This window comes from Lissotriton vulgaris, chromosome 2_1 (genome assembly GCF_964263255.1).
Source record: "Lissotriton vulgaris chromosome 2_1, aLisVul1.2, whole genome shotgun sequence".
In the NCBI taxonomy this organism is placed as follows: Eukaryota; Metazoa; Chordata; class Amphibia; order Caudata; family Salamandridae; genus Lissotriton; species Lissotriton vulgaris.
The window spans coordinates 1,766,698,417-1,766,721,358 of NC_141687.1; the positions used below are offsets into that span (position 1 = coordinate 1,766,698,417).

Below are 22,942 nucleotides of genomic sequence, written 5' to 3' on the forward strand. Positions count from 1 at the left end.
CCCTGCCATGCTGCTAATAATAATAACAACACAACAACTAACCATCACACTCGTAGATGTGTGACAATTCGGACTGTTCCAGGCCCCCAAAGCTATAAGAATGGCTTGGTGGCAGGTAATGGTCTTTTTAAGACATACTGAATTAATAATTAGCCATTGTTGTGGTCATCTCTAAATTAGAGCGCCACCTTGTGGCAGACTGTCACAACGCCAGTGTTAACAATTAAGTGCCAGTGCTGAGTACCCGAAACCACCTGTTCAAATTGGGCACTGGGTGACCTAAGCCTTACGAATAGGTAACTGGGGGATAGAGGGGGGAGGGGAGGGGGGGGGGAGGGGGAAGTTGTGAAAAGTTAGCAGCGGGGGGTATGACGACCCACATATAGATTGGAGAAGACTCGTAGCATAGTGTGTTAAATGATACTGAATCAATGGTACTGTCTTGCACACACTAATGATGTAACTATGGTAAAGGCACCTGTTTTAGGTAACATGTTGGTATGTTGGACACATGCACATAATGCTGAATACAAAGGACAATTACATGTTTTTTTAACCTCATCCGTGCGGTGCAGATTTACCCCCGGTGCTGGGCCCTAATTTAAAAGGGTGTGGTCATGACGGACCGATGCTCATGACGGAACTGTTCCGTCATGAGCATCGAAAGGGTTAATGAATAAGTAACTGAGGGTGCCATCTCCTATACCGGGATATGAGGAGAGTGCCAGATGAGTGATATCTGGAGATGTTTGTCCTGTCACGCTATGGTAGTTAATGCTGCTGTTAGAAATCATTCTTTAGTCACATGTCCAACAACTCCTCTTTGCCAATACAGACCGTCTTTGGAGAGAACCAGGGACTTCTCTGTTCGACAAGAGTGAGCCAGGATCTCCCCATCCCTTACAAGGCCTTTACACCGACATTAGAGGGATGTGTGAAGAGGGAGAAAAGCCAACTAGCTGCTTTCCATTTGCTAACCTATAGGGGAGCTCTTTGGTTGGCACTTTGTGTGACACTCTTTGGTAGTTATTCAGCAGCTGGCAATCAGTCAGAATTCAACCTTCTCATTCGGCTTGCTGAACAGATTTGTAAAATGTTTCACTTACAAGAGTGCTCGAATTTTCAAATCCGATTTCCTTGCATTTTTTTACTAAGATCAAAGTAGTAGCCTCCCCCCCCCCCTCCCCAGTGCCTTAGTGATGCAAGTACATACACAGTGTGTAGCACTAACATCTTCTGTTTATAACAGGAGCAAATCGTGTGACATTGGAAGACTCCAACATTCTACAGCCCATGGGCCTGACCGTACTCGGAGACCATCTCTACTGGATCGACCGCCAGCAGCAGATGATTGAGAGAGTTGAGAAGACCAGTGGCTACAGAAGGACAAGAATCCAGGGGCGCATTGCTCACCTCACAAGCATTCATGCAGTCGAGGAAATCGACATGGAAGAGTTTTGTAAGTTGGCACCAATTGAATTATATTGATGTCTTTCTTTTATGGAATGGAGGATGTTCTAAATGTCAATTATTTAAGATGCAGCGTTCGGGAGTGTGTTAGCTTCGCGGTGCAGAATCTACTGTAACAAACAGTCCAATCTCATAAGCCCGATGTGACTGGTCTGGCAGACCCACCGATGCCAGGTATCAAGCACAATTAGTTGCACCAGAAGAGTAGTGCTGAATCTTGTCTGGCTTTAAAAATTGAGCTCAAGGTTCTGCTCAGTCTGCGGGTATGACGAAGGTCACTTTTGTTTGTGGTCCTAGGAAAAACGTGATTGTATATAATAGTATCTGAAGTGAACGAAGAAAGCTCAAGGGTGGCACCGCGCTGAACATCCTGGAGATAAAATGTAAAGTTGTTTTTCAGACATTTTTTTACAGATGGGGGTCCTAAAAAGTTTTCATATCGCTAAACCATCCTGTTTGAGCTTTGAAGAGATTTCTACATCAAGATGAGGTGTGTAGGTCGCCTGAATGTAAATAAACCAAGTCCCTAAAACCAGGGGCTTTATCTAGTGTGCTTTTCTAACACTGAAAGATGTCGGCTCATCTTGAAGAGTGACGGCATCTCTTGTGGGGTGGCTGTTTTTTTCTAAAAAGAAGGCAGCTAGTCTTCAGCCTGTCTGACAGGTGATCTTCCAGTTGCTCTTGCCTGTGCTGTTGCTTGTTTGCCATCAGCCTCGCATTGAAACCTGTAACCCTGGGTGCCAAGATTCCCTTACCAAGGCAGGCGGCTGGTGTTGGATGATTGGAGAACTAGGGAGATATTATTCTAAGAGTAATTTGCAGAACCCTGCCAGTTATATGTACCAGATGATTTAAGCAAACATTGCCCTAAGAAGTGTTAGAACACGAAAACTCTCCATGGCTCTTTAATTCATGCCCCCACCATGAGCGCAGTTTACACCTTGAGGCAGTTAATCAGCCTCTGTAGTCGTGACCATGCAGGTGGTGGAATCTAAGGTTTAGAGAGCACTGGGGTGTTATTTGCTCACTTGTTATGAAAGTTCGATAGAGACTTGTCCTTAAGAAGGTTCACACAACTCCACTTCATTATACATCAGTTTTGCAAATTAGGATTGAATGTGCATGTATGTATGTCCTTGTGAGTGACCTCTAAATCAAACTAAGGACCTTTTAGTGTATTCTATTGTTCCTTATACTGGTGAAATGTGCATCAACCTTAAAACTAAAAGTTAAGGAGAGTACTGCAGTGTTCTAACAAATTTTTATGGCATCTTTTGAGCGTTGGATATTAGGTTTTTTATTTTTTTCGGGTGAATGAATGCTTAACCTCTTCCATGCTGATAACGGAACCGCTCCGTCATCAGCTGCGGTGGCGCTGTGCTGATGACGGAGCGGTTCCGTCATGGCCCGCCTGCCGCTCATGCGCGGCGCGAATTCCGCGCCTGCGCTGAGCGTTCTATTGAGCGGGTGGGGCCATGACAGAACCGCTCCGTCATAAGCACAGCGCAACCGACGCTAGTGACGGAGCGGTTCCGTCACCAGCATGCGCCTGCCGCTCTTCCGCCCCGCCCCCTTAGCACTGCGGCGGTATAGCCGCCGCAGTGAAGGGGTTAAGGCTTCACAGCTGTTTATGCCTCAACTCTATTCTGTTTCATTGTTGGATTTATTTTTGTCAGCAAAGTTCCCTTTTGGAGCAAGTCAGCCCCATCTGAAGCTATCCAGAGGTTACTTGTTCTATTTAACATGATTTGATCGGAACAGTTTATATTCTGTGTGACTCTCATCCTCGCCTTCCTGCATAGTATTAGTCAGTGTGCCTATCCATCCATTACCCAGTACAGTCTTCCAAGCTCAGCTGCTTGTCAACTGCCCAAAATCTGCACATTTTGTCAGTTGTGAAGAAGTTGCCGTCTGTTTGTCTTTAAGAAAATAAACACTTAAAAGGCCCGTGTATTTGTTTTATCTTGTTTAAAAGGAATGAAAGGAAATTACAGAAAAATAAACACTTATTTCGGAGGTAAATTGGAAATATTTTAGAGATGAAAGTTATGAACAGTAAGGGAGTAATTTATTTATTTTGGTTCCAAAAATGTTCCAGCTTTGTTATGTGGAACACATGCAAGCAGAAATTACCCTTCCGGGCTGAAAGATGAGCTTATTTTGTGCCTTTGAAAAGTAGTCTTTTTTTTGCTTGCTGTCATTGTGTTGTAAGATAAACAGGATTTAGTTAGCACAGTCAGTCCAGCGCGAGGCTAATTTAATTTGAGGTTTGAGAATTCTGAGCAGGGGTCGAAAGGAACTGGTGAGGTTAGTGTGTCTGTATGAGGCTTTCAAAATGACTGCTTCACCAAATGTCCTGTCATTCATCTCTGTACTCCTGGTCCACCCACCGCTAAACAGATCATGTTTGCTCACAGCCGCTCATCTGCCTTTCATATCTCTTCACCTTTATGATCTATTTTGTCAGATTTAACTCATTTATGTCCGTACTGCACTTCTTAAAGGTTTGTTTGGTAACGCTTTTTTAATGGTTCTGTTCCCCAGCGGCTCACCCGTGTTCTCGCGACAACGGCGGGTGTTCGCACATCTGCATTGCCAAAGGAGACGGGACACCCCGATGTTCGTGCCCGGTGCACTTGGTGCTCCTGCAAAACCTCTTGACCTGCGGAGGTAAGTGCTCATGCCGAGTCGGCCATTCTTGGACCGTGCTGCGTTCTATTTACACCCCAGGGCCACTGCTTCAAATCATGGTCGGCCTCATTATTTGCACATCTCACCTAATGACCCGCTTGGATGTCTGCTTTACACAACCTTGGCTGGCAGTTCTAGACTATAAATGTATACAGAAGTCATTTGAATATCCCGATTTAAGAGAACATATCCAGGTCCATCCAATGGGATCAGTCCGAAGGCCAGTGATACTCCACTCTGGCTCTGCGAATATCATGCTGGTTTTATTGCTTAGCTTGTTTCATTGATAATATTTTGGCCTCTTCTATCTTATGAGGATTGTATGAACAAAGCCTTAGCAGGCTTTTCCTAATTCAAGATTGCAAGAATGCTCATCCACTTATCTCTTTGAATCGGGCACACTTATCCTTTCATAGAGATGACGACCTCGACCCACTCAGGGGGTTTCAGGTCTTCTGGGGTCTTCAATGTTTGCAACATTTGCCTTCCTTTCGTTCGTGTTTTTTGCCATTGCGGAAGACGCTGCAGAGCAGCTTAAGATAGGGCGAGGACCAGGGCACGAGTCAGGGGTACACGCGGATGGACGGCATCCACCCACTTTTTTCACAGGGTGGACGCCATCCACCTTGCCAAGAATTTGGGCCCCACTGAAAAAGATGCTGAATTCGTCCTTCCTGCACGTTGTTATCTGCTTTCGATCTGCAACAAGTGCAGGCCGGGATGGGGCTCACTTATTTCTGACTCCTGCAGGGTCCATAACAAAGGCAGAATTTGAGGTGTCATCAGGCCTACCTTTGTTCGAGTCTGCTGGCTGGCAGCAGTCAGTAGCCTCACACTGAGAAGCAAATGCAACAGAGGGGAAACAAAGGCTCACACCTTGTTAGCGCTTCACACATTTTTAAGAGAGGCAGCTTTTCACTTTGTTCAGTCTCTATTTAGGAGAGATGCATACACTGTAAGAATGTCAGATGTGTTGGTCTTTCCCAGTATTTGCACAAAATAAATAGCATTTATATAGCCCATACTACCCCTGAGGAGGCGTTGTAATAATTTAAATATCACTATTTTTTCTTAAAGCACTATGGGTAGAGGAAGTTTTACGCTGACAAAAGGCAACATTGATTTATGTAAAGCTTACAAAAGTGTGAATTTTCTACCTAAATCAGGAGGGTTTGCAAGTATACTCAAAATGTGTTCAAATGTACTCATAGACCTGCTAAACATATATGTGAGGGCTTAAGATTGGATATCACTTCTTGTAATGCCACTTCCTGTGATGTCACGCACTGCAATGTCACGCGGTGTGATTTTAAGCACCGCAATGTCACTCGCATCTTGATTAATTAGGTTAGTTCCCCCACTTCCTTTTTTCGGACTTATGCCCTGGCGAGGACTGGCCAGATTCTAGCTCAAACAAGACTCTATAAATATTTGCTTTATTCTTCTATTAAAATTCCTTTGGCACGTTATGAATAAACTGTTTGCAGCACGTTGTGTTACCTCAAAGAGCTTAGTGTCTGCAAAATCGGATCAGCTCTGTTGAAAGCAATTGTTTTGCTTCGGTTATGAAGTAAGTAAGAGACCCTTGTAACCGTGCAAGAAAATAAAAAGGCTTAGATTGTCGATTTTCAAAATGGAAAAGACCATGCAGGTTGCTTCCTCGGAGTTCGTTTTTGTTCAGTGCACCCTGCAGACCGAATCTCCATTAAGTGTTTGAGTGGTTATGAGAAGAAACTTGGGGATCGTTTGCTGTGCCAGTTAAAGCACACTGAAAACAGAGGCCCATATTCACACTGCTACCTCCTGCACATCACACATCGGGTGGACAAGAGGTAACAGTACCAGTCCAGAGCTTATCTTTTGAGAAGGCCAATATGTGCCATTAACAGTCATGATTTAAGTGTAGCGTAGACCTGCCCTCTGGAAGCTGGTTCTGGCCGCAGGGACAATGAGAGAATGAAGTGTCGATTTGCTTGGTGAATTGCTCCTGCTGTGGATCCAATTGACTGGAAGTGTATTCTTAAGTTGTCCTTGAAATAAAGGCCTACATTCTCAAAGCATTTGACACATGTAGTACATGAGGGATGGAGGAAGGGTTATCGAGGATCGATGAGTTATAGCAGCATCTGGCTTAGATGCAGATGGTGGAGCGATGCCTGGAACTAGCCTGGTTGAACATTTTTCCTTCTTCAATTAGCTCCAGACTCTGGTATCTACATAAGGAGCAATTCGGAGCCGCTGAGATGTTGCTAGGTCTAAGTTCTGGGTCAGAAATACAATGTAAGACCGAGGAGCTGAGCCAGCCATATGTGAGGGAGCAGGTAAATAGAGAAGAATAGATGTGATAGCGGAAGTCCTTACTGACTGCAGCATGTGGATGTGAAGAAGTCTAGCCTGGCGCTTCACCATTGGAAAGGACAGATGGGGTACCATGTGTCCTCTGCCAGGCTTATGTCACCATAAAGGATGACGTGGACCTAGAGCCCTGTCCTATTAAGGCCTCTGCCCTGGATGACACCACAATGCACCATACCATTATCCCAAGGGCAGCAGGCTACCACAAAGCAAAGATTCATGTTGAGGAGAAAGATGACTTGTTGGTGGAGACACACTCCAAGACATAGAGGTCTGTTCAGTACCAGATGATGCTTAAAATATGACCAAGTGCTTTACTGAACATTTTAAGGACCCTGTCAAGGTATTGATTCATCACCCCATGGGTCAAAAGAATTGTAAGCTTGTCCCGGGTGATGCCATGTAAAACAGGGGACCTGTCCCACCAAATTCCCTGGTTATGCACACAGTCAGGAGGAGAACCTTCATCTAAGCGTCCGGATAAGGAGAGCAAAAAGTTTGACGTGACAGGGAAGCAAAAGACTGTGAGGGGGTTGGGTTTCCACTCCGAAGAGAATTGCCATCTTGGGCAGTCTGTTCTTGTCACTACAGCAAATACCACTAGTTGGGGAAAGAGCCGCTGCTCAAGCACCTGCCTGAGGTGTATCACTAAAAGGGACACAAACTTGTGGCAGAGGGGGAAGGATTCTCGATTGTGACCATAAGAAGCACCATGGATTCAACTGACACTGCCTCTAGTTTGAGAAACCCCTGCAATATACTTAGCCGCCATGCATGTTTTGGGTCAAGCCCGAGGTACAGCAGCACCTCATTGACGTTCTGTTTGACCCTCAAGTGGACAGTATGTTTGAGAAGATCACGTAGTGTATGGACACTGGTATGGTCATGGATGCTTTGCAGTTACAAACACCCATCTCAGTTTTTCACAAGAAGCGGCCAAGAGGGGGTCCCAGGGTTGCCAACCAGTCTCAAAAGAAGGAGATACCTGCAACACTAGTCTTTTTTTTGATGGATTCTTCTAAATACAGATTCAAACTGCATCAGGAAAACTCTATGGCGAAACCAAAGTATTTGACATCGATTCAGGCAAGATGGCGGCCGAGGGTTTGGCCGTGTGAGCTGGTGTTTCTCCTCTGGCTCAATCACCCCTCTAAACGTGTTTTGAATGAGTAAGACACCACTTACCTCTCCTTTGCAGTAATCGGGGAAAGCAGTGGCATGTTAAGGGTGATCCTTCGCCCGACCCCTGAATCCGAACCGAGTCGGCGTTCTGCTGCTTTGCACTTGGCGGCGGCGTATCAGTGCTCTGTTCCCGGTGTGTGCATTCTCGGGAGGCATTGGCATTGAAGTATGGCCCCGAAAGTGATATCGAAGACGGACGCGGCGGCTGCTGCGAGGGCACGGTCTGTGGCAAAGGCTGCTGCCGCAGCATCTGTCAATAATCCTGAGGTCCAGGTCGGCGCGGGAGGTCCGCCACACGCAGAGCGGGGCAGTGAAAATGCTGCTACAGAAGGACCTCTTATGATTGAGGGGTGAGCGAAGCCAGGGGGGAATGTTCAACCAGCTCTCCCCATCACAAGGACCCAGGTCCTGTTGCCACATAAGGGTGTTGTAAGGGATGGGTGGGTCAAGGGGGATGGGTGCTTTGGGGTGGGATGGGAGTGGGGGGGGTTCGAGAGGGTTTATGGGCATATTGGTACTGGAAAGATGCAGCAGTGATGGCTTCAGTTCTTGATTTATGTGGTTGCACATTGGTTTTCTTGTTTGCAAATTTGGAAAAAGGGCAGTCTAGGCGGGAATGTTTTTCTAGATCTCATGGGGCAGGATAGACTCATTTTTAGCTCCTGGAATATATGTGGTCTTAACGATCCCAAAAAGCGAGCATTATTCTCAAAAATTGTACATACCATGCATGTTGACGTATCATGCATACAGGAGACACACATACCATGGGGGAGGCACGATTGCTTGAAGTTGCCAGGCTATGATTTAATAGCATGTTCCAAACAAACCTCTATGATCAGAGGAGTGGCCATTTGTTTGAAGCGAGGAGTAGGGGTCTGTAAAAAGTTTTGAGAGGACAGAATGGGCAGATGGATTATATCTGAGATATTAGTAGGCCAAAGGTTGTTAACTATCTGCACAATCTATGGATCCAATATTTACCACCCTGAAGTACTTAAATATTTAAATGTAGAATTAGCTACCTGGCCCTATCCACTTTTCATCTGTGGGGATTTGAAGATTAATCTACCCAGTAATTTTAATTTGGCAGCTGACCGGAACTATAGCGGTAGGAAACCTAAAGTGTTTAAGGCACTTCAGGCCTTAGTACAAGAGCATGGGGTGATAGATCTGTGGTATCGACATAATAAAATGGATGATGGGTACACGTACTATTCAGCTCCCCACAATAAATTGGTCAGGCTTGACTATTTTCTTGTTTCAGATCAGCTTGCCGAAGTTTCTTCTATTTCGGTCTCTCCTAGGATCCTATCAGACCTCAATTCATTAACCATTGAGTGTCCTTGGCCCCATATCAGGAAGCCTCCCAGGCAGTGGTCTTTTGAAAGGAAGCTTTTGTTTGACGAGGTTTACCAGGCACATATAAGAAAATGGTTAACCGAATTTCTCGACTTTAATAGGGGTACAGCGCCTGATCAGGTGGTCTGGGATGCCCTAAAGGCCGCAATGAGCGGAGAGACTAAAAGCTTGTCTTCATTTCGGTGGAAGCAAGGGCAAGAGCAGTTGAAGGGTCGTCTAGAGGAGCTTAGACTGCAGAATCAGAATTAGCCTCCAAAATTAAGAATGGCCATGATGTAGAGGACTGCCAGCAGGCTGTGGCTATAATAAAATCTAAACTCCTGGAGTCTTTTTGGTTTGGACCTTGCCGCTAAGTACCTTCAATATCGTACGACGATGTTTGAATACGGGGAAAATTCCGGTAGGGGTACTGGCGAAGAGGCTCCATTAGAAAAGTGTACAGAGTCGCATCATGAGAATACAGGATGAAAATGGTACGGTTCAGGATACTCAGGAAGGAGTGAATGGTGTGTTCCAAAAGTATTATGCCGAGCTTTATTCTGAGGATATTGAGCGTGCTCAGTTAGAGTCAGAGATTGAAGCCTTCCTATCGGGCCAAGACACTATGAAGATATCACCAGAACAGAATGAAATATTATTGGCCCCTATTTCATGGGAGGAGGTGGTGTCAGCGGTCAAAGCCTTTGCCAATGGCACGGCCACAGGCCCAGACGCGGTGCCCGTTGAGTTCTACAAAATATTCTTAGCAGAGATTTGGCAGGATCCCCTTACTGTTCTTAGGGCCGCACAGAAAGGCACAGTTCCTGGCTCATGGCGGCAGACTACAATTGTTTTGTTAAAAAAAAAAAGGGGAAAGCCGGAGTTGAGTCAGTCATCCTTTCGGCCAATCTCTCTCATTAATAGCGATTCTAAAATATTCTCTAAAATTTTGGCCTCCAGATTATCTTAGGTAATAGTTCCATTGGTATCTCTGCGTCAACACGGATTTATTCCGGGCAGTGACACAGCAGACCATGTCTGGCGTGTGATTGCCCTTCTGGATTGGGCTCAGGTCACGGCCTCTCCCCTCGGGGTGATCCTGTTGGACGCTGAGAAGGCGTTCAACAAGGTCTCCTGTTCTTGTGGGCCGTGCTTAGGTGGAAGGGTTTTAGCACTGAATATATCCAAGCTATTCGGGCATTGTATGCCTCTCCGGAGGCAGCACTTCGTATTTTGGGTCAAGAGACTGGTTATTTTAATATTAGCAGGGGCACTAGGCAAGGGTGCCCGTGTTCACCCTTGCTGTTTGCCTTATACATTGACCCGTTTTTGAGCAAAATCGAAGGGGATCGGAGCATAGCACCCATAAGAGTTAGGGACACAGAGTACTGGGCCCTGGCCTATGTAGACGACATTGTTGTGTTAACATCGGACGTTTCTTCTGCATTTCGGGTACTTAAGGTGTCTGCTGAGCAGTTTGGCTTAGTGTCTGGTTAAACGTGGCCAATACCCAGGTTGTTCAAACATTAGATATGCCACACTCTGGGGCCCCAGTGGTTAGCGAAGCAACGTACCTTGGGGTAAGGATCACAGCGGCAGTGGAAACTATTCCGGATTTAAATATTCTTCCGGTAATAGATGCAGTAAATACTATATTAGAACGATTGGACCACTTACATCTGTCTCTCTATGGTCGCTGCAGTGTTCTTAAAATGCTTATACTGCCGACGTTCCTATATCTTTTTAGGACAATACCTTTAGTACTTTCGCTAAGTAATTTGGCAAAGGCAGACAGGATCTGGCATAGGTTTTTGTTGGGGTATCGGCGATCTCGTAGGGCTGCCAAGTGAATGTGCCTTCCTCGGAATCGAGGCGGGTGGGCGGTACCCAATCTGGTGTTATACTATTGGTCGGTAATGGTACAGTCTTAGGGAGTGCCGCTTCTAGAGGATAGTATCGAAGTCCTGCAATGCAATCGCCCTACTATCTTTGAGATCGGGTTAGGCACTGCGGCCAAGGGTATCCTGGTCGAAATCTTAGAGCCGAGTTATTTCAAAAGAACTAGATTCAAGGTAATCAATGCTATGTTCCTAATCTGGCAGAAAATTCGGCGGAAATTGTCTATTCATCAGCTCAGTGTATATACTCCACTCAAAGCATCCCGACTTCTCTCTCCCCCTATTTTCCAAGATCAGACAATGTATAGATGGCAAGCACATGGACTGCGGGTTATAGGAGACTTGGTGGAGAATGGTCAATTACTATCTTTTTTATCTTTAAAGGATACATTTCAGATGCATACTCACGATTTTTTTAAATATCTTCAGGTCAGAAGTTTTTTGTACAAACATCTTGTCGGAATTCCCTCATTATTTGATAAATTAGCTATATTAGAACTTATTCAAAAGAAAGCCAGAATAGGAATGGTGTGCCGGTATCTATTGTCCAGGCTCCCGGATGACTTGAGTGCACAAGGATTAAGGTGGGCAGACAAATTGGGAAAGACTGGTGTTGATCTAAACTCGGTCCTGGAGCTTGCTTTCGAGGTTTTGGTGTCCGGAAGTCTCCGAACCCAAAGCTATATGTCGATGTTCAACATGTATTACACACCTGCAAGAGTTGCCAAATGGGGTAGCAGAAAGGGGGACCACTGTTCAAGGTGGGGGTTGTATGCAGCAAATACAATTCATATGTTTTACTCTTGTCCGAATTTGCCTGACTTTCTATCAGACATAGAGCGTTTTATTAATTCTACGCTTAAGATTCAGTGTACCTTGACTCCTGAGATAGTGATAATGAGCTATGATGGTGTAGCGATAACGGGTAATTCATGGTACACCTCTGCGCTTTTGTTTATCGCTATGTCTATGATTCGGTAGTGTATAACCTCACAATGGCTCTCCCCCGAGGCTCCGACATTCATGAATTGGAGAGCTCGATTGCTTGCTATTTATAAGTTGGAATTGTCAGTATATTCATTCAAGGGTAGGCGGAGGCGGAAGCTTTCCTCTAAGATATGGGCTCCGGTGGAGGAATGGATTAATAGTGGGTACGATTAAAATGTTTTCACTGCCCACTGTGATCGGTGGCAGTATTATGAAATGTTTGGCCTAGGTTCCATAGTGTGGTCCTCCTCTTATCCTTCCTCTTACCTTTTTCTGCCCCACCATAGCTCAGTTTAGTTTGTTGGGTACTTTTTACGCTGTAATATCTTGTTTCGATGTTTTTTTTTTTCTCTGGTCTACTTAAAATATTCTGACATTTCTTCTTATTTCTTCCTTTTTCCATTTATTGCCATTGAATGTGAGATGTAATTTCTATTGTTTGTGCACTTTTGTACTGAAAGCCATGACTGTATTCTACATAAACTGGGGGGGAAAAAAGGGAAACTCTATGGCAGTACTCCTGCGTGCTGGTAGGTGGTGCCCTGATGCTTCACACCGACTTTGTTCCACTCTGGAAATGGAGAATGAAGGCACATGAAAATGCAATTCATGCATTCTGATGTCACTTCCTTTCTTTACGCACCTTCCATCGTGGAACCAGAACTATGTTCCTTCATGACTGACTAGTTTTTTTTTCTTACATTTTCGAGTGTGCGAGGCAAATGTCCCCCTCTAAAATAGCAGGTTGTACACTTTGTTTGGACTGTGGCAAACAAATGTCTGTGACAGCTCCCCCACAGGCGTGCCTCTGTCTGGTATTTTGGGTCGGAGCATGACTCCAAGACGTGTGATCATCCGATCTTGCTCTCGAACTCCTGAGGAGCCAATCACGAGTCTGGTACAGATGCATTCCACCTTTCTGGGTCCGTCAATGACGTTGCAGCAAATCAAAGCCTTTGGGAAGGCCATACTGTGCATTTTCTGCACGCTTCCAGCTCCCTCCGGCATCCCTTCTGACCCCAAAGATCACGAGGGCCGCCAGTCGAGCTACCACCAGAGGGAACCACCTGTGCCCCTCTACTGGCTTCAGTGCCGACTTCGGTCCTGGTGCCACAATCTGCACCAGTCCCTTTGACATAGACACCTGATCCACAGCCTGTAGTGGGTTCCAACTCTGGGCGACACTCACCTTGGCCGCGCCGTGCCCTGATCCCATTGTTGTACAAACTGAAAAATATGTATATTTAGCAGTAATTCAATATACTTCTTTTTGGGCTGTTGCAGAACCCCCAACATGTTCCCCTGATCAATTCACCTGTGCAACAGGGGACATAGACTGCATTCCCATGGCCTGGCGCTGCGATGGCTTTTCCGAGTGCGATGACCAGAGTGACGAGGAGAACTGCCCAGTATGCTCTTCAAGCCAGTTCCAGTGCGAGAAGGGACAATGCATTGATGCCCGTCTGCGCTGCAATGGGGAAGTGGACTGCCAGGACAAATCTGATGAGGCAGACTGTGATGGTGAGTTTGCTTCCCTTCTACATCCACGCATAAGTAGTCAGTTGTCTCTTTGATGCATTGGCAATTTGTCTGTTGTAGGTTTACTTGTCTTTTAAGTATAACAAGCAGGGTGGATGAAAGAAAGATTGTGTAAAAACAAATACATGAAGAATAGCTAATAGCAGCCTCCATCTGTCCTTACATTCGTTAAAAAGGCATGTTCCCCACAGGATACCTTTCCAATGTTTTTCCTCCCTCTTATTTGACCATGTGCTCTATTCTGATCCTTCTTTTTCTACACTATCGCCTTCATCTGCTGGAGTAGGCCATCTGAATCCTGCAGAGAGCACCTCCCTGGCCCTCTGGCTGCACGCCCTGCTATTGCCACACAGGCTACCTCTGACCCATTCAACTCTCCAACCAGCTGCAGCCTACAACCTCTCCAAGCAAAGCAGCAGCACTGAATTACCACACAAGTGGCAGCTACTTGCTTTACAAGTACTTGCCAACATGACACAATATGAAAAGCAGCCTTCCAAGTACTTTTGCCTTGAGTGCTTTGTCAGAATTACAGCTCGAAACGTTGCTAGTAGTGCTTCTCATACGTATTTGACAGCAGGTCTGGCATTTAATCCATGTGACGTTGTACATATGAAGATTTTTGCAACCATCTCAGACTACAAACTGCTTCCATCACGAATTTAATCAATGATTCAAAAAGCTCTTATTGCTTTTCAGCAATCTGCCAGCCAAACCAGTTTCGATGTGCCAGTGGTGAGTGTATCCTGACTAAACAGCAGTGCGACTCCTTCCCGGACTGCAGTGACAGCTCAGACGAATTCATGTGTGGTGAGTATTTGTGCTTCGGGTTTAGCCATGCAAAAAACAGGTTTGTTCCTGGTCAGGTTGTACCTGATCACCAGTTTCTTCACCCCTTTCGTTGTGTAAGCGGCATCTTTTTGGGAAAGCAGTGTATCCCCACTTTTCATCAGAGTTTATTGCCATGTTTGGTCGGTAGCCTTAAACACTAAAATGGGCGCAGGGGCACAGTGGAAATCCCTTGCCTATATAACTTCTACTACTGGTCCTTCCTTCTGTGGCCTTTTTGTTCTCCATGCTACTTGTGAACAATGAGATATTTGGTTACAGATGTGCAAGACAAGAGTTAAGAAGAGCATATGACACGAATAACATGGATTAACATTTGCCAGGGATCTTCTAGGTTCAGAAAAATAAAATCCTCAGTGATCAATTGAGCACAAAAAAAAAAAAAAGATGCCAACAACATGGTTTTTGGCCAGGGTGGCTCGTGGCTGACAGACAAATGTGCATTGGAGTAGCTTAATACTGAGTTCAGAGTTGTTGGAGTATCTTGATGCTGATTTCAGAGCTGAGCTCAGTACACCTCTGTGGTGCATGATCCTTGTTTTGTATCCCTCTTAGTCCTCGATAGACCGCCGAGACGACGCATGGGCGTCCGCAGGGGAGGGCAAGGGGGTGCGCTTGCCCCCCCCCTGGATCGCCGGTCCCATTCCTTTTGGTCCGTAATGTTCAAGATTACCGCAGGCTGTTCCCCTGCGAGAAGCCCCAGGAGTTTAAATGATCTCTCACTTGGGGCCTCTCGCACTTCTCTTTGAACTCTAGAGGCTGCAGCAGCCCCTCCCCGACCTCGAGCAACCTGTGGACGGGCCCATTGTCATTCTCTCTGCTGCTGATCATCACATAAAGAATGACAATAGGCCGTCTGCCTCTAACTTGCCTTGAAGGCGAGTGAGGAAGTTAAAATTTTGCCCCCGAAACATTTCTGCGGACGCCCATGTGCCCAGTACCACGTCGATGTGGGCAATATATTAGGCCTATTGTAGTGTTGCCAAGCAGGTTTGTTTCATTCATAGTAGTAAAGGGAGCAACTCGGCCACAAATTAACCAGTAGATGCCCTGTGTCTATTGCTCTCCAGTTTAAATCTTTCTCATGACACTCGCGCACAAGGTACACTTGAAAGGCAAATTGTTATTGGTGCGTCTGACACTTGATTGATTTTCGAGAGAGCGAAATAAAATGGCCATGCATTTCTTGGCTGACTTGGGTTTGCTGCAGTATGCCTGTTCAGCCAATTTGAGTTTAGCGGTCTTTTGTGTACCCGTTCGCTAGGCTCTTAATGTATGGCTAGGTCCCCTATTCTATGCACAGTATCACCACCCTCTGCCATAGAGAGAAGGGCAATGTTTACTTGCTCATTAGTACACCTGCCTTTGCACGCATTGTCCTACAGATAGAAGATATTGGAACAATCCCACTCTTGAAAGAGAATCTGACTTTCACCCTGCCGTTCACTTGTTGGCTTGCGCCATTGGGTCTTGCCACAAAACCTGTAACTATTGTACTTTCCAGCATGGCATTGCTCAGATCCGTGAAACTGCGACAGAGGTCCTCGGTTAGTGGGTGCATTTGTTTCTAGTGCTTGGGTGTGTGGCTGTTCTTGCATGACCATTTATGTGCAGTGGGCCTAGCCTGTAGTTTTTCAATTTGCACCTTGCTAAATTACGCAGTTTTTCATTTGATCTTGAGGTATTGTTCTCCTCTGTTACCTAACCGAGGCTTGTGTTTTCAATAATTTGCATAGGGAAGTAAAAATAAAACTATAGAGGTTTTGTACTCCGTAGGAAAGGACATTGCAAGAAAAACAAAAATCAGTTTATTATATTATCAATTGCATTCTTGCCTCTAATGTATTGTGAATTATTGGGGTTTTGTGATCTAGGCTATCCTTTGAAGAATTTAGATGCACAAACAATCACATCAGCCAATTCCTCAGCACTGACTTGTAAGGAGGCTATGCGTGGTTACTGCCAGTGTGGTCTGAGCAGTTGGGGTTCAGATTCCAGTACTTTGTAACACTGGGTGGCTTTGTGTCTTTTTCAGAAATCAGCAAGCCAGTGGTGGAGGAGCAGCAGTCTCACAGCAGTGCGATTGGACCGGTCATTGGAATAATCCTGTCCCTCTTTGTCATGGGTGGCATGTACTTCGTCTGTCAGCGAGTGGTGTGCCAGCGGTACACGGGGCCCAACGGGCCCTTCCCACATGAGTACATCAGTGGAACACCCCATGTCCCTCTCAACTTCATCGCTCCTGGAGGGTCCCAGCCAGGAACATTTACTGGTAAGATTTCTGCATTGAACACACCCATCACCTCATGCTTCCCAGTTTGTCAATTTCATAGAGAAGGATATTGAGAAAAACTGAGGGAGTAGCGTCTCTTAAGTGTACGTTGGCAAACACGTTTCTCACTAGGAGAAGTCCATATATCTTTTTTTTCTTCAAATCCGCCTCAAAAGAGCTACATTACCTGTAATGTATACGTTTCAATTTATTTAATTCAAACGCACACCTTGTCTAACGTGCTTTCTGAGGACACATTATCTGTAGGCTACAGTTAGGCGTTGCAACCTTGCTGTATATATGACCCAATTTAAAGTAAGGGGAATAAGATTGTTCTAATTTTGAGCATTCTAACCCCCACATGCATCATTGTAGGATTTTGCATTTCTGAAATAGCGAAAATTAAGGAATCGCTATTTAGGAAATGCAAAATGCTATGCATCATTTTTTTCGGTATTTCTTTGTGATTCGGTAAAAATCGCATTTTTTACCGAATCCCAAAGAAATACCGAATTCTTAAGTTAATTTTCGCAATTTCCATTGATTCCTATGGGCCAAAAGGCCCATAGGAGTCAATGCAAATTGCGAGTGGCACTTAGAAAATTTCATGGGTGCAGGGGGGGGTCCAAAGGACCCCCCCCTGCACCCCTGAAATGTATTTTTCGCATCATGTTGCACACACACATGTCCTAAGGACATGTGTGTCCGTAACATGAATGTTGGAAAAAAAACATTTAAAGCATTTTAAACACTTTTTCCAAATTTACCGAGTGGTTCAACCACTCGGTAAATTTGGAACCCTAAGTGCGAATTTTCACTTGTCAAAGTGATGATGCATTGCTTTTAAGAAGTCGCACATCTGCGACTTCTTAAAAGCACCCGCAATTTTAGAACTCGCAACAATGTTGCGAATTCTAAAATTGCTTCATGCATCCCAAAAAGCACTTTTGCCTTCGCAAACGGCCGATTTTAAGGAATCGCACCGTTTGCGAATGAAAAAGTGCTTGATGCATGTGGGGGTAAGTCTTTGTTTTTTTTGTTCTTGTGCTGTTTGATCGGTAATTACTATATTTGGTTCCATTATCTGCCTATACGTATTGGCTGAGCCAAGGCACCTTTCCCCTTCTGGACTGAGAGTGAAGATGTTCATTGCTTGCTTGTTAAAAAGCGGATATCCAGGCCCACATATTGGAGCTCTGCGTCCTTAGTCGTGGAAACTTACAGAACACGAATGAAACCGTTTTCCGGGAAGAGGTTAATGACACTCCGAAGACTGAGCCTGTTCAAATAATTGAATAACCTAAATAAATAGCCTGATAAACTGACGAGAACAGAAAGAAATTGCTTCCTGTAAGTGAGCTGCGTGGGGAAGGAAAATCTCGAGTCAGGTTTAAGACCACCCACTCTGTAACATTGGGCAATTCAGGGAGATGAAAATAATACGTTTCTGTTGCTACAATGTCTGCAATATGGGTGGGAAAATTGCATAATTAGTGTCACCGAGTGCTTAATTTGAGCCGGTGGTTTCCTGTGCTCAGCACAGGCCCTTATTTTGCAGGGCCGGGTCTGCAGGTTTCTTTTCTTCAGTTAGTAGTGGCCCCGAATCCAAAATGAAATGAAAAATGTACCTCGCAGGATGAGCTGCTTGTTCTATATTCACGCTGGCCCGCGGTGATCCAGGAACTAGGCAGCGAGTGTGATGAGGTCATCGCGCCTGTCCTCGTCTCACTCTAGTCTCAACCATACGTCACTGCGCCTGGTGCACGCTATCCCTGCCTTTGTTGTAGCCTCCCATTGGATAATTGGTACTGGGGGCTGGCTCATGGATTAGTTGGAGGGAGGCAGGTTATGAAAGAGGAGGTCGAATTTGGCAGTTACGCCTTGGGCATTCATTTAAACAAGCGGAAATCCGGACCTTAAACTTGATGCCAAACCAGCCCAGTTGAGGCGGCCGCAGCCCCTGTAGCTCGCGCTTCTCGGACTGAGTAAGTGGCATGCAGCTACCCGACTGGTGCAAACGTTTCCACTGGCTGGATGGGGCAAGAGTCGCGTCTTCAGTACTGGTTTATGTCCGTGAAATGCTGCTTATGCACTAGTGGCCGTTATTATGGTAAATTGCACTGCTATTGCACCGTGTTGTCTGCCCCCTGATGTTTACATTGTTATTATTTATCAAACAGCAGAGACAAACACATTATCGCATTCCCAGGGATCTTTTGGAATCCTATTAATGCTCACCCTTGTCGTGTGATTAGGATAATCTGTTCCACATGGAGGTGGGTCAAGGCTTCTGGCTTATTTGTTCCGAGGAATCGGAAAACGTATCTCCGCTTTCCCACTTCAGCAAAATATGATCCTGAACACGCACCTCTCATTGTGCGCCATTGGCCATAACATGCAGGCTTGAGAATAGTCCTAACCGGCTTGAACGTTAATGTTTCAAAAGACACATGCTAGAGAATATGGTGGTGGGAGAAAGAGGCATGAGGTGGAATCGAGACGAGGTAGCCTTGGGATTCTGCAACCCCGGCATCCAGAAGCGCTGGGTTTCTGAAGAAATTGGGGTCCCTTGCACCTGTTCTTAACAAATGAAGCACGATGTGTAACCTATGAAATGTAAAGACCGAGACACCACAGAAGTGTGCACAGGCTGTGACACAATGATGTATACTACTTCAGTACTGGATTAACTCCATCCCACAAATGGAAAAGCGACGATGTCTGTGAAGAATTGGTGCAAGACCAGACCTAGTTGAAGGATGTCCTTAGTTTTGCTCTACTTCCTCCGGCTCATACATCACTGATATCACAGATCGCCTCTCTCTAAGCTTCCTGATATGAGATTGGAAGAGAATGTATATGAGGTTGCCAGTGGCAATAAGAACACAGTATGCTGTAGTTACACTCCTAATTGGAAATGATGTTCACAGTAAGACAGATTGTTTCCATTTGACTCAAGACCACAGCACATAATTGTTGGGAGGGAGAGTGGCACAATCCTTAGGTTTTTCCCCTGCACTTCCTTTGTGCAGCTCACAAGACAATCCGTGACAAGAGTATAATAGATATCATCAAATACCATTGAAATATGGTGCGCAGGAGAACACGAGCCAGGACATGGGGCATGCAGGAGAAAGTTGCCGATCAGGGCTCCATGACTACTAGAGCCCACCCTAGGCTGCAGGCAAAGAAATAGAAGAGGGAGGTAGAACAACCCTCAAACGAGATAATTAAGATGAAGCCTTCTTCCTCTGTTTAAACTTTGTACTGGACTAGGATATTTAAGCTTTAGATTCTTAAAAATTTTGGTGATCTGTTTTTGACACCTTAAGTAAACTCAGGTGCCATCGAGTGTAGCGCTTATTGGTGTAATGGATGGAGGGGAGAGTGGGTAAGTGCGATCACAGGAATCTATTTTTGTGCGTGTCTCGAAAGAATCCTCTTCGGCTGACTGCAGAGCAGACCCTAGATGCCCCACACAGCCCCTGGAAAGACTGGTGAGGCCCTCGCAATGATGGTCTGAACAAAGCCATCCGTGAAAGTGATCTCGAGGACCCCTCCAGCACGGACTGAAAAGGCTACACGTATGAAGAGAAGAGGCACCATTACAGCAGATGCTTATTAGCTACGACCCTGGAGTGTGAGAAGAGATGCACAGGTGTGATGACATCTTCACACCTGACCTCTTCAGTACAATACCAAAAGGTGAACGCACTTACTCTAGCCTACATTTATTACATTACTAAGTGCTACACTCTGGCACCACTCTGACCTCTTAAACACAATACCAAAAGGTAATCGCACTTTCTTGCTCTCCCCTCCATGTATTACACTACTAAGCGCTACACTCTCTGGCACCACTCTGACCTCCTTAGTACAATACCTAAAGATGATTGCACTTTCTCTCTCTCCCCTACATCCATTACAGCACTAAGAGCTACACTTTCTGGCAGCACTTTGACCTCTTCAGTACAATACCTTAAGGTAATCGCACTTTTACTCTTTCTCCCCTACATCCATTGAACTTCTAAGCGCTACACTCTCTGGCACCATTCTGACCTCCTAAGTACAATACCAAAAAGTGATTGCACTTTCTCTCTCCTCTCCATCCATTACACCACTAAGCGCTACACTTTCTAGCAGCACTTTGACCTCTTCAGTACAATACCTTAAGGTGATAGCACTTTTTCTCTCTCTCCCCTACATCCATTGAACCTCTAAGCGCTACACTCTCTGGCGCCACTCTGACCTCTTCAGTACAATACCTAAAGGTCATTGCACTTTCTCTCTCTCCCCCCTCCATCCATTACACCACTAAGCGCTACACTCTCTGGTGCCACTCTGACCTCTTCAGTACAATACCAAAAGGTGATTGCACTTTCTCTTTCTCCCCTCCATCCATTACACCACTAAGCGCTACACTCTCTGGTGCCACTCTGACCTCTTCAGTACAATAGCTAAAGATGATTGCACTTTCTCTCTCTTCCCTCCATCAATTACACCACTAAGCGCTACACTTTTTGGCACCTCTCTGATCTCTTCAGTACAAAACCAAAAGGATATTCACGTAGACCTCAAGGCAATACAAAACTCCTTCAAGCAAGCACTCCCCCCACCGTGTAGCGCACTACCTCAGTGCTAATGCACTTCGGCCCTTTGTCAGGGTTATTTTGCGCTAAACCAGTGCAGTTACAGGACAATGCAGGTGCCTTCCAGCAATGTAAAGCGTGTAAATGTACCATGGCAATCGGAGGGATAAAATAGGATATTCAGCTGCCCCTGGAACACTAGGAAAGGAGCCTCATTTCCCGTTTTCTTGTTCTGCTGGTTTTAGGTCAGTGGGACGTGATGAATCCCAACATTGAAGCAAAGTTAAGAATATTGTAGAGTAACATTAGCCGTGTGAATGCCATTGCTTCACTCACTGACTGGTCCAATGAAAGCATCAGAGTTGGGAGGGCCTGGTGAGTAAAGGAGCTCTCACAGTGGTCCATGGGCAACATTTTGCAGCAGGAGACAAAAGCTGTGCAGGAGAGCTATAGCTTTTATTGCCATTTGTTGCTAGCAGAGCAGTGCTAGCTGGTCTGCAGGGAGACAACAGAGAGTACGCCCTTCTTTCGATGAATAACAAGCCTCGCCAAGTAAAGACCGCCAGAATCGAGATCTTGGATTGGCTGACATTTGCTGTCCTGGCACCTATCGCTGACGTTCATGTCGTCATTGAACAGATGAATATCTGTAGCGAATGGATTTAGTTGATTTCCCATGAAGTCTCAGCCTTGTATTGGCAACCCAAGAGGCGAGGAATCCCAAAACAGCTGCTGAGAGTAACATTCTTCCAAACGTCAGCCAGACCACCCAGGGAGCTGCCCCTTGATGGATCGACGCAAATGGGGGGATTGCGAAAGCTGGTTCAGTGCACGGACTGCACGTTTAGGTTTCGTTGTTTTAGGCCTGCGTCTGTGTGGAATATCCGGGACTCTTAAATCAAATATTGAAACGAGGATATCATTCTGGAAGATGGGTATAGATGTTTTAAGGGAATAACATATTTCCATTACTGTATATTTGATGAGTAATCCAAATAATTATTATTCCTGGCTGCAATAGCTTGAACCAAATCATAAAATGAGTACAATATAGGTATTTTCCGGGTAACTACCAAATTACAAAGGATTTTTAAAAGTGAACGGGCTAGTGCGAAGTTTACCCCGAGCCCTGGGGGCACCCAACCTTCTCCCCACCGTAGTCCTCTCCTCAGCAGTCCTCTGCATTTAAAGTGTACCTCCCTAGGGGAAGGAATCATTTTACAATTAGGGTATTGTTTTTTGTTGTTGTTTTTTTGAAAAGCTATCTTGGTAACCTGCAGCTCGAGTTCGGATGTGCACCAATAGGAGTTTATTGCTGTCATTCGACTCCTTGCGGCTGTCTCGGTGTCACAACATAACACAATAGGTGATATGCTATCACTCTGAGAACACCATTCTAATGCTCTGTTTATCTCCTTTCACATTGTGGAGGGTATGTCACACTGCCAAGCACTGTGGCTCTGCTACGTATGCAGAGAGCCCATGGGAAGTCACAAGCTAGAAACTTGTGAGTTGTGGTGATAAATTCTCTGTTATGTCTGGGCATCATTGCACCCACGAGAAGTGGAATGAGCACCTACCACAAATGTAAGTACAATATCCCAGGCATGGAGTCGTGTATCCAGGTTCTGAGCTAGGTCTGACTTCTTTCCTGCATTCCCTTTGTGAGTCGGCTGAATCTTTCTGAAAAGATCCCACTTTTATAATAGGAAGCCATAGAGGAACACCAATGCTTTTGATTTACAAACCTGAAAAGAAAGTGTAACAAT

General features: G+C 45.4%; 1 protein-coding gene across 1 annotated transcript in view; it reads left to right on the top strand.

The window, feature by feature from the left end:
* LRP5 (LDL receptor related protein 5) overlaps positions 1–22,942 on the top strand; it is a 367,294-nt gene that overhangs the window by 341,058 nt on the left and 3,294 nt on the right. Inside the window, exons 16-20 of the mRNA XM_086957825.1 lie at positions 1,250–1,459; positions 4,015–4,140; positions 13,209–13,445; positions 14,163–14,273; positions 16,348–16,584. Coding sequence (XP_086813951.1) covers positions 1,250–1,459; positions 4,015–4,140; positions 13,209–13,445; positions 14,163–14,273; positions 16,348–16,584 — 921 coding nt within the window. The remainder of the gene's footprint in view (positions 1–1,249; positions 1,460–4,014; positions 4,141–13,208; positions 13,446–14,162; positions 14,274–16,347; positions 16,585–22,942) is intronic.